At 41.6% G+C, this 12,692-nt stretch overlaps 1 protein-coding gene across 1 annotated transcript in view; it reads left to right on the top strand.

Moving 5' to 3' along the window:
* Positions 1 to 751: 751 nt before the first annotated feature.
* LOC311340561 (catenin alpha-2-like) overlaps positions 752 to 12,692 on the top strand; it is a gene marked incomplete at its 3' end in the record, with an annotated part of 172,241 nt that continues 160,300 nt past the window's right edge. Inside the window, exon 1 of the mRNA XM_084465424.1 lies at positions 752 to 832. Coding sequence (XP_084321550.1) covers positions 811 to 832 — 22 coding nt within the window. The 5' untranslated portion in view covers positions 752 to 810. The remainder of the gene's footprint in view (positions 833 to 12,692) is intronic.

The following is a 12,692-nucleotide window of genomic DNA, read 5'->3' on the forward strand; positions in this document are numbered from 1 at the left end:
CCAGTTGCGCCCAACGTGCACCTGCCTGTGTGGTGGTGGGCTGGCTGAGCCCTGGGAGGGGTCATTATTTTGCAGGGATTGGCAGAAAAGGGGGAAGGCATTTCCTGACACCGACAGTCGCGCGTGCATCAAATTCAGCACCACAAGCTCGAGGAAAGCGTTTGGACTTGAACTAGCAAACGATATTTGAGGACACTCAACACGTATTATTTGGGGAATATCGCCGTTATACGTTCCGTCGGACCCACGGGAAGTGTTAGTTGCACCGGGTAAGCATCGCAGGCAGACGCTCCGACCGTCAACGGGCTGGTTCTTGCTAGCCGCCTAGCTTCATGATGTGTTGTGCTAATATCGGCTAAGGCGAGGTCTCTGTGTATATATCGTGCAGGATAGTTTTACTAGAGGTTTGTAATAAACACTTTCTTACAATATCTGCGTGCATACAAAATAAGAATCCCTATTTGTAGTGGGTGTAAAGATATAGGGGTCTGTCCTAAGAACATAGCTCCACAGGACCCTCCGCTACTACTGACAGTGCGCCGAGCGATGCTATCCAGCCGGCCGGGTGCTGAACGCCGTAGCGGACCGAGTGGCGTGGAGCCGCCGGCGGAGCCGCGGTAGCATGCTATGCTAGTGTAGTGTAGCAGGCTGATTACACTCACGGACACCGGGAACCCTTCTGATTACGTTACATGCTCCTCTCTCCGTTTTTAAACGCCAGCACTGTCAGTGATACAGTGGCGTTGAGAGTGTTGAAAGTATTTATTTTAATGGTCGTTTTCGTTAATGACGTTCCCTTAAGATGCGTTTATGCTGCTCTTCTCTTCTCATCGTAGGTTTAGTGTACTCGGTGTTTGTCTTTGTCTCGCTATTTTGCGTTTAATTGTGTCATTGTTGTAAAGCAACATGTAAACGTCGTCACGGCATTAGTGTGCGTTATGTTGCTGTGTTTGCAGTTAGAGAGAAATGAGGGTGAGAGAAACGGAGAGACAGAACCTTGTTGCGAGTCTAGCGCAGCATATGAGAGGAAAACTATTGAAAGTCCTTTTTGAAAAGATTAAATGAGATGAGAAGTGACGTGCTATGTGCATGTCATGTCCTATTATGTCGCAATGTCGGTCGACACGTAACCGTAACGTTATCATGCACAAAAAAAGCGAGCGTGAACAGAACGAAACAAATCTTAAGCTTAAGAATAACACTTTAATGATCCGTTTCGGTTAGTTTCCACGTAAGTAATGGAGAAGTATGAAACATCCTTCTAAGTCCCCAATTGACTTTACACTTCAAACAACATCTGAAAAGGCTCATCACTTATATCCCCAATGTACAAAACAAACTGTATTGTAGGTGGCTAGCGATACAGAGAGAGACGGTCACGTTAAGGTCCAGTGCGTTACAGTACGCAATCCCCGTAACCGGAGATGCATGTGGGTATGCAGCGCTGGCCTATAGGGTCACATTGTGGCTGTTTATAGAGCCTACGAGTGGCATTCAGGACCTGCGCAGGGGGCACCGACTTTGCTTGTAAATACTCCCAGCATATCTGCTATGTTGGTGTTTCCTTTACAGTACGGCAGATATTGTGGTACACTGGTACTAGTAGATTGCAATTGCCAGAAATTACTTTGAGCATCATTGACAGCAATTTGGTCAATAGACTGTAGTGTACTTTTGCTTTTATTTATTTTCCTCTAGACTTGCAGAGAAACAAGACAGGGATTAGGGATAAAAGAGGCCGCTAAACTGTAGGGACTCTTCCAGCCCTGCCTTTGGAACCTGCATGCATACTCCCTGTTCTCTGCCCCAGAATGCATGTTGTTTCCATCTTGTTTCCTATGTTTCTGTTTGTTGTTTTGTTTGTTATTTCTTTTTTACTGAGTGGAATATAATCATACCACCGGTCACCCTTATGCGCTACAACTGTTACTGCTAAACCTGGTTATGCAGGCCTTCTAATGCAGTACTGTGATTTAGGCCAGGTAGACAGTAGAGTGGAATCTATTTAAGTGCTTTGCGGTTGCAAATCCTGGTTTAATGATATGTTAATTAAAACTGCAGAGGATGCTAACAGGATCATCTCAGTGTCTAGTAATGAAGGAAGTTTGGCTAATGTGAAGAACACATTTTAAGATAAAAACTATCACCATTAAGAGCAAAGAGAGGATGAACATTATAGTTCTGGAGTCTCACTCTTGCACTCTGTAGCCAGAATGATTATAATATATTTTATAGCGCCTAGGGTATACTTGCTCTCATGTTTGGTTTTTCAACTGTAAATATAATTAATACATGTGTTGTGGAAACGACATATAGGTCTGCTTTTGTAAATGCACCAATGCAGGCATTATGGTTGTGATGCCTATATCTAACCACATCCATTTGTTGGAATGTCCTGTCAGGCCCCTTAGATATTGTTATATTTTGCTGTTACTACCTCAGTGAAGATTTTGTGACAAACAGTTGGCCAGTCAGATCCAGCCACTGTTGTGCTTGCTGTGGTTAATGTCCTTTATTCTGTCACCAGGATTAGGCATGACTATAATTTATGGGCCCGGCAAGGCAATCAATGACAGCCTGGCCTGCATTGTATTCCCTGTCTCCCGGGAGAGGAAGCTACACACGCGGATCAGCACCCGGCTCCCTCATAATGTGCTGGGCCCCTGGGTAACCATGGTACCCCCAACCCCCACGCCCCTATCCGCACCACATGGTGCTACAACCTGCATTTGATTTTTGTGAAAAACACAATGTTTCCAAATGAATAAGGCTGTCACACCTTTATAGCTTGCAAAAAGATACAAAATGTATTGTTATTGTGGCTGAAAGTCATGCAAGAGGCCACTCTTGAATGACTTTCAGCCACAATAACAATACATTTTGTATCTCTTTGTCATGTTGCAGGGAGTGGACTTGTTTACTAACTGTTCAGAGTATGACGCTATCCCCCATGTGGGCCCATCTGGATGACCTAGCACTGTTGCTAAGTGTACTGCTAAGGGGGAGTTGTGTGCAGTGCACATGAATGAGGTCATCCCCCTCAGCTGTTTGGTTACATCTGTTGGGTCCACACCCACATGGCCTTAGCGAGCGTGCCACCACTCTCAGAGTTTACATTCCTCTGTTTAACACTTTGATAACCACAGCAGTGGTCACTAACTGCAATTCATTTCTCATCTGTCTGAACTACTTTGTATAGTACAACGTTCACTTTCACAAGTAAGCATAGTTACTGTATTTATTAAGCCAGTGTGCTTGAACAAAGTCTAATATGAATTACTGCCTGAGGATTCCTGTGCTTGAGAAAGACCTAAAATTTGGTTTGTGTTTACATTGGCACATCTTCACACAAGTAATTTCACACAGGGTAATAATCAAAAAGCTTTCCCTTTTGAAATATAGCATTGACATGTAAAGTAATAAAAGCTCTAATTGTCCTTGTTCTGGCATCTCCTTAAGTTGTCTCTGTGGCAAGAGCTAGATGAGCTGTTTTATGTTTTCTTTGTGGATGAACAAGTAGTTATTTTCCATACATTTAATATTTATACATTTAGCAGATGCTTTTATCTAGATTATTTAAGACCAATCCTATTGATATAGCTTCTTGTTCCTAGGCTTTAACAGAGTGCTCTAATTTGATTTGGGGCAATTTGTCAACAGAATTCTTTAAATCAGCCAACTTTGCAAACTAAGTAAATTTACCAGTTGTCGTTAACAAGCTTATAAATAGGTTAGGATATCCCATTGTTTTAATTTGACCTTATTAAATTGTGCTAGATTTTAGCTGTTCCTGCATTTTTTTTTTTTTTTTTTTTTTATCACATTTCAATATCTTTATATTACCCAGATGCCAGGAGAAAACAAGCCTGTTCTCCAAGAGACAAAGGAAATTGTTAGATTGGCTGTAAATCTTTATCTCTTTTCTTTGGAACCACTCAAAGAGCAGTTTTCTGGGATGTGAAATGTGTAAACTGTCAGGCATGTTGGTGAGGGAGCTGGTACTGACAAGGCTGTGTTCCAGTGATGTTTCCATCACTTGCATCCAGGGTCATTGTCTCGAACAGACCCTTGTTTCCTTGGTTCTCTCTGAGGAGCTAATGCTAATTATGAGTGAAACTCTTTCTCTCAATCCTGCTGCTTCCTGTTTGCTCCTCTGTGTGCCAGAGACTTTTGATTTTATCCCCAATAAATCATGTAGGATAATCTTGCTCAAGGGTGATAGTCTCTTTATCCCTTGCTGGTCTATTGTTCTGCCTCTCTCTCTCTCTTCTCTCCTGTAACCTGTAATATTGTCTCCCTCCGGGAGCAGAAAAAATGCTTCCAGTCATGGCCCAACAGCCCCCCCCCCCATCCACCCACGTCTCTCTCTCTGTCTTTCTGTCTTTCTGTCTGTTTGTATATTCACTTTTTATGGTAGATAGTGTACCATATGCACTAATACATACTGCCTATATGCAATAAGACATATTGCCTCTGAATACAGTTTCTAGGCTGGGGTCTCTGCCTTTTATTTACCTATCTCTTGGAGTTTTCTGCCAAATCATGCAATACTTGACACTCGTTATACATCCTGTGGATGAAATCGCTGTCCACTGCCACAGGCTTATTAGGGCACCCTTCAATCACACCAGAAAGGGAATCTCAATTTGTTTGTTTATAAATAAATAGGTTAGAGATCTACAATACAATCTACAATACTTCTTCTAATGTGAGTAATTGGTGATGTGATGTTACTCTTTTATTCGATTTTATATCATTCTATGTCATGGGAATTGATGCGGGTGCGTTTAGTAATTTGTCTTTAACAGCTCCTGAAAGCGTAACATTAAGCATTGCTTGACTTGTGGAAATGCAATGCTGCTTGCTGTGGACTACATGTTAGCTGTTAGCTTGGCCAGCCAGCTATAGACGGTAACTCCCTATCGGCTGACACGTTTATGATGTGGGGCCTGGTGTTGGAGAGCTGGCATTCTTTGGGACATTGTTCAGGGAGAATAACTAAACATACAATTAAACCACAGGGGTGCCACCATCACTGTTACACTGGCCACCTGGCACTAACTTGAACCAATCAGAAACAAGATAAGGATGTCCTGTCTTTAATTCAGTCCATGTGGTCATTTGATTCTTTCCTTGGTTACACCAAGTGACATACAATCTTAGTTTTTATGAGGCGAGACATATTGATGATAATTAGATTTGCTTTGACGACCTCAAGAGCATTTCCCTGTCTGAACGTACAGTGTTCAGACCCCTGAGAGCCAGACCAGCAATATGTGTGAGGATGTTGATGGATATGGCTGCGGCCTGGAGTATGTTTCAATGTCAGATCCCATTGATCTGACGAAACCGCCTTGAAGAGTGAAATGAGAGCCCTCAGTTTGGGACCATTGTTAATGTGTCTCTCTAGAGAGAGGTGATGTGACAGGTCAGGCCCTGGCTGCTTCACAAGACTCTCTCCCTCTTGCTATGTGCCCATGAGTTTTTCCTTCTCTCAAATATAGATCCGAGCTCTGAATCTGGGCCATTGCATTGTCAGCACAAAGCTCTCCATAATGACAAATGACAGGGATTCTAGAAGTCAGAGGTAGAGTGTCATCTGGAGGAAAAGCCCCAATGCCTCGTATATGCACAGCAAGCACACTTTAAGAGTTACTTCTCAAAGTTTTAACGCATCTCCTTCCTAACAAATGTGCATGTTTGTCTGAAACTGCAGAGCGTCAACATTTCCGCAAGAGGCTTTTACTGCACCGTTTTGAGTTATAGGAAATCTGTTTACTCAAACTGAGATGGCTTAGAAGGACTATGACTAAATATATATATATATATAAATAAAACTCAGCAATACCTTTATTGATTATATATCCATATCGTGTGCTAATGCCCTTTTCAGATTGCCCTAGCTGGCCAAAAGCTCTGACGTTACATTACATTTTATTACTTCCAAGCCCAAAATAATGATGTAATAATAATCCCTAATTCCCGTTCTTTATCTTGCCATTTTCTTCATGTTTTCAGGCTCTACCTGATCTTAATTCCCATCTTGCATGATAATCAGTTAAATAAGGATGGGAGTTGCAGCCTTAAGTCTCCATTGTTATACTTTTTTCTAGCATACTGGTTAAGATACATGAAAAAAGGAATACATATATGCAAAGCATAGCTAAAGTGGTATCCCATGGTATTCAACCTCTTTCTCCCCTGAATCATTATGCTGGAGGTATTAATATAGTTTTTTTCATCCTGGTATTAACCTTGTTTATTATCCTGGTATTAACCTTGTGATAGGTGCAGATAGTTGCAGTGCAGTTAATCTATGCCCATTTGCCCTCTTGTAGAAAAGCTTTTATCGTCAGTAGAACTGTGCAACTGTGAATTGACTCTCATTACACTAGCATTGGGAATCACTACTAGACCTGACATTTCTGATTGATGTGAAATCGGGGTGACCTCAAATCTTTGAAGGTGTAAGTCTTCAATAAACAGACATTAAGTCAACATCGTCTTTAATAGTTGAATCATCGTGTCAGGAAATTGTTGGTCTGTAACCGCGGGAAATTCCACTGGGAGGTTTGTTTAATGAGTGGCATTACTTTGCTTAAATGAAGAAGCAATTTTATGCAATTTTATGTTTTGCTCTCAATAAATGTCCTTATTGTATGTTTGATAACCCCTTTGTGTAATGGCAGTGGCAATATCCAATAATTGTATTTTTGAACACATACCTGGCCGTTTATCGAGTAGGTTACCCAATAAAGAAAAACAATTAATTCAAGGTGATCCCAAAAAGGTTAAATGCAAACTCTGTCAACTGCAGCTGTCATATCATACCCGTTAGTGAAAATGAATCTTCATCATCAATCGTTGCTGCATTTTTGCTGTTTTTCTAAATTGAATGGTGCCGCATTTGTTCTATACAATAAAACGGATCATTCAAATGCAGTTTTTAATTTGTAATCATACAAATGTTTCTGCATTCTCCTCATGAAGAAAAAGCGATGGCTCACTCATCTAGCACACAATAGCCAGTAAAGGACTTCATGTTCTCCATGGACAGGATAACAGTTAATGCTGTTGGTCATGTTGTCTTAATGGATAAATCCCAGGGATGCACCGAAATGAAAATTCTTGGCCGAAACCGAAAACCGAAAATGAGGAAACCAAGGCCGAAAACCAAAAACCGAAACACCGAAATAAATTATTATGCCAATTATTAGTAGGCCTACCATTGCATTTATAGCTATGACTGTGTACTAACCTCACTAAAATCAAGGCATTGCAATTCAAAGAATAAATCAATTACAATTATTAAAAGTATGAAAAAATTTATTTAGCACTGAAAAAACAAAAACACAGTTTTCCGTTTTGCACTTTGCAGACGGTCCCTAAGCTTGCGGATGATAGCCGACAGCTCATAGAAGCTGTCGGCACTTTGCGGACGGTCCCTAAACTCGTGGCTGATAGCCGACAGCTCATAGAAGCTGTCTCATAGCGAGCCATAGCGAGGTTGTAGCTGATCCGTGGGTCTTTTTCAGATATATGGAAATATACCCACACTGCAGACATGTTGGCGCAGAGGCGCTTATCCAGACAAGCGTGTGCTGGCCGCGGTTTTTGTTTGCGTCATCACAATTTCCTCTTTCGGCCGTGTTGTTTCGGTGATAAAAGTTTTTCGGCTGAAAGCTGAAAATGCGCTTTTGGGCCATTTTCGGCCGAAAATTTTCGGTGGCCAAAATTTCGGTGCATCCCTAATAAATCCTCTCCAATGCGTTTCACAAGCTCCATCCTCAGATGCTTTCAGGAAACGTAGGCGTAAGTGTGTTTTTACTGAACAAGGCTTGTGTATGCACTTGGTGTTCTACACATGGCATGCAAGAACAGGCTTTGAGTTTACACTTCTATGTGTGCTTAAGTGTCACTTAATAAAAGTACACATGGACATAGTAGAATGTTGATATCAGCGTTATTCTATCCAGCAGGATATTATGTAGGGATTGCAGTGTTGCAATGAAGTCTTGCGTTCTATTAATTTATTTGTGGAGAGGCAGGTTGGTTGTGAAGGTAATCTTCTGGGCTATTGGGGAAACAAATAGAAATTTAACATTATGCTGAACCCATGTGTTTTTTAAATGGGAGTGTGTTGAGTTTTGTCAGAAAGGTTTTGCTTTAGCCTATATACCTGCAATACAGTTTATAGACAGAGTATCACTATTTCTGCCCAGTGGTCTGTGATAATATCACTCTTAAAGGGGTAGTTCGGGATTTTGGACATCGGGTCTCATTTCCAAGTGAGCCAGTGTGTTATTTATCATTGGAGACCGTTTTCAACACTTTTCATTCAGTCCTTCTAGTTGCAGAAATCGCTGGTGCTAGGCTAGCGCAAGTCGAGGGGAACTGCTAGCCTGCCAATGAAAACAGTTTTACCCACTCCAAAGTACACCCGAGGCAAACCAATTATAATGCCCGACAATCGATGTAAATGTCTGTGTTGATAGAATTGTGTTAGAAATAAACTTACCCTTGCATCGCATTGCATTTAGTTTATAATCCCTGTAGTTGGAAGCAAGCTACGGCAGCGGTGGACTGATATTACCTGGAGTGCGCTTCTCTGTTTACCTTCTGCTGTAGTGAATTGGTTGCTACACCGGAGCAAAGTCAAATTCCGCCGCTGCTGAGAAAGTAGTCCCCCAAAATGTAATGTGATCATTGCGATACAAGGATAGTTTTATTTCTAATATTATTCTATCAGACATTCAGACATTTACATCGATAGTTGGGCATTATAATTGGTTTGCATCGGGTGTACATTGGAGTGGGTAAAACTGTTTTTATTGGCAGGCTAGCAGTTCACCTCGACTTATGCTAGCCTAGCACCAGCGATTTCTGCAACTAGAATAGGGTGACCAGACGTCCCCGGTTTCCGGGGACAGTCCTCGTTTTCAGTGACCCGTCCCCGGCCACTGCTGTCCCCGGCAATGTCCCCGGTTTTCACTGTGACTGAAAGATCCGAAATTGGAATAAAGGAAAAAATGAAAAGTAGTTGCGCACCGTATCCGTCCCCCCCATCAACAATCTCGTCCGCCCGCTGCTCTGTATTAACATAACATGTGATGAAGGCTGTTTTATGAATTTTAACTATTAAATGGTTTCTAACTCTCCTCTACAAAACATTTATCCCACAGTTACTTCCAGCATTTTCATTATCCAGCATTAGAAGTATTGCATTAAGATGCCACATCTTTGAACTTTGAAAGTTGTTGTAATTAACTTAATGTTGACGGGTTTATTCATTTTTGAGACCAAAGTAAATAAATATATTTGGTAGACACATTTTTTTAAAACCAATACCATTAGTTCAGCCTTGTTAGCCCCAGGAGGTGCGCTTTAAGTAGCAAAAGTAACGGTTGTTGAGGCTGTCCCTTTGAGAAAATCACGTTCAAACGGATATCGAATATCAAGCAATGTATTCGAATTAAGGCTGTCAAAGTTAACGCGTTATTAACGAGTTAACGCAACATGCTTTTAATGGCACTAATTTTTTTAACGCACGATTAACGCTGTGACATTTGAACCTCGGGCCACTCTGTAGCTCGTGAAATCAGGAAGCAATGCACACAGCGGATGCAGAGAGCCCGGCGCCCCCTCGCATGAAATAATACGCATTGCATCCAACGACTGGACATATGAATTACCTTGTCGAGCCACTACTACCAAGAACATCCACGACCTGTATGATGACGAGAGAGCCAAGGTGGTGGCGGCGTTGGGGCAGACAAGCACAGTTGCGCTGACCGGAGACTACTGGACCTCACTAAGTAATCACATAGTAGTAGTCGTAGTAGTCACGTGCGTTGACTGAGGAGAGGCAAACCCAATTTAACGGCGTTCATTTTTTTAACTCCGAAAGATATGGCCAAAAAATAAAATATAGCAACATTGTTTTAAAAAAAAACATTTGCACAAAGCAAGCCAATCCACTTTTCCATCGAGTATTAAAATGAGAAAAAATAATGGGACAAAAAGAAATCAAGGGACATTTAGGATAGATAAAAATGTGTGATTAATTGCGCTTAATCGCGAGTTAACTATGACATTAATGCGATTAATCGCAATTAAATATTTTAATCGTTTGACAGCACTAATTCGAATATATTCGAATATCTACGAGGCCCCCCCCCCAAAAAAACAACAACGGAGTAACGGAGATTCAATCATAAATGTATTACGTGACAAGGGGAGACATAAACAGGACTTAGGCCATATCATCTTTGCTTGAAACAGGTTATCAACTTAATCAATATCAAGTGCCACTAGGCATATCACAAAATTAGGCTATGCAGTGAAAAACAAAAACGGAATCCGAACTGCACAGCGCAAACAATGATGTGACAACTTAAACAGGAGACAGCAGCAGGAGTAAAGCCTATCTGCAAGAAATAATAATTTCTTAATGTTTTTTGCTAGAAACACCAGTCTATCAACTTGATCTGGATCAAGTGCGACTCTCTTTTTATTCACGATGTTACCTGCAGCGGAGAACACACGTTCGGAGGGCACAGACGTGCCTGGCACACAGGTATTTGCGCGTCTATGTTGAGAGAAGCGGATATTTGTTGCAGCCCGTGTCTCTCCACCAATGCAGCGTGTTGCTGTCAGCGGGGATGACTTGGGGTCGCAATTTACCGCTCAGGCTGGCTGCTCCGTGCCTTATCCATTTTCGAATCAGGATATATTATTCGCTTGATTAGCGTGCCCGCGAATGGATGAGATGGCAAACAATAAAATAAAAATAAAAACCAAATGGTCTCATCATAGACTGTAAAAAATGCGCTACACAACATGGCACTTTTAAAAAACGGTTTGATTATATATATTTGAATACGGATATGTCACGTCATATTCAAATGCATATTCAAATGTCGAATAAAAAGTGACAGCCCTAACGGTTGTTGACCAAGTCCATTTAAAAGTGTAACATTTGATAATAATAATAATTAAAGCACCATACCGCACAATGCCAACACTAATTCTAGGTTTTCCTTATTTGAAATGAAAAAATGTTGTGTCTCCTGCTGACAAGTATTGTCTGCTGACTGAGCGAAAACTAAGTTGACGAAGTTGGAGCTGTAAGGACTATGGTATTTTACATTAGAGATGTCAGCAGTTTGAAATACCGATTATTATGCATCCCTGACTCCCCCGACCTGCCACAACGAAGAGGTCAGGAGGGAAGAATAGAAACATGTTGAAATGGCAGATGCTGTCCGACAGAATGGACTTTGTTGTTTGTGAGGAGGGAGGGAGAGGGAGAGGGAGAGGGGGGAGAGCAGGAGAGAGAAGCAGGAGATGAGTTTTGTCTGTGTAGTGAGGGTGTTTACCTTTCTCGCCCCAGTATCATGGGATGTTCCATCTGTATCCTAACGACGGATGGGAAAGCTCCTGTGAGCCAACTGCATTTCCTGTGACATAATAAAACCAGCCTCTAAACAAATAATATACCCCCAAAACCACACACACATACACAAAGGCATACCCGACACGGCAACACACACCCACATGAGCAGTTTGCCGCCAAGTTAATTACCTCTGGTCACATTTGTCTCCAACAGTGGCCGTGCCATCAACATTATTTCAGAAGAGCGCTGACATTAGCAGAAACTAATCTAATAATATTGTTTAATGGGCAATAAACTACAAACGGTTACATAACAAATAGGCCCAGGTCACCTGACACACCGGCTGGATCGTAGAAATTGGTCATGGTGGTGGATATCCCATGGATCAGGGGAGACGGGATACTGTTGGTTATTGTCACACTGACTGCCACCACCCCCACATCTTCCCCTGTGTTCACACTCAACACCCACTCCCACAACTCTCCATCTCATGTTATTATCCTGGTACTGGGGTGGATGTTTTTTTCTGTTATTTAAGAGGTTTTCTCTACCTATTTCTGTCTTATACTTTCTGACCCTGATTTCCTGTCCGGGATTAATGTCTTGATTTCAATCTTTGTTCATCTGCATAGTTTTTCTACTGCTAAACAACAGGCTATCTATTATCAGTTCCCGGACAATGGTGTTGTCAGATATCACGTGATACAGCACAGAGCTTCAGGCCTGTGATGGTAATGACTTGTAGAAAGCTGACAGAGTCAACTTGTCCGTTGGAGGCAGAAGGTCAACGCCTTCATTCCTTTCTTCGTTCACTCATATCTCATGTTTTAATTCTTCCACCTGATTTTGGTAGAAATTATGGACGTCCGTGACGTCACCCGCCATTCTTTGCACCCAGCAACAGAAACAATCCATGTTTGGCACATCAAGGGCGTGACTCAAAAAGGCCACCTTTCAGTAGTCTATAGCCAAAAAAACCTCATTGTAACTCAATCTTTCAATCTTTTTTGGTACTTTTTTTGTCACTGTCAAACAGGACCTCGTAAAATACAAAATATGGAGATTAAGTAGCTACTGGGATTCTAACTGAATGAAAAAGGATATTGCCTTGTATAAGGAGAAGGAAATCCCATTTCTTCCCAGTGACTAGGATGGTGGCAGGTCAAGAAGAACACGTGTGGTCGTGTTCTTCATCAATACACAATCGCCAACCCATTCCGTAGTTTTTTTGAAATATTACCAACAGAGCAGAAACGTTTTTGATGATGTTTTATGGGTTCTTAATTAAGCACTTGG

This window comes from Micromesistius poutassou, assembly GCF_964030765.1.
Source record: "Micromesistius poutassou genome assembly, chromosome: 3".
Taxonomy (NCBI): domain Eukaryota; kingdom Metazoa; phylum Chordata; class Actinopteri; order Gadiformes; family Gadidae; genus Micromesistius; species Micromesistius poutassou.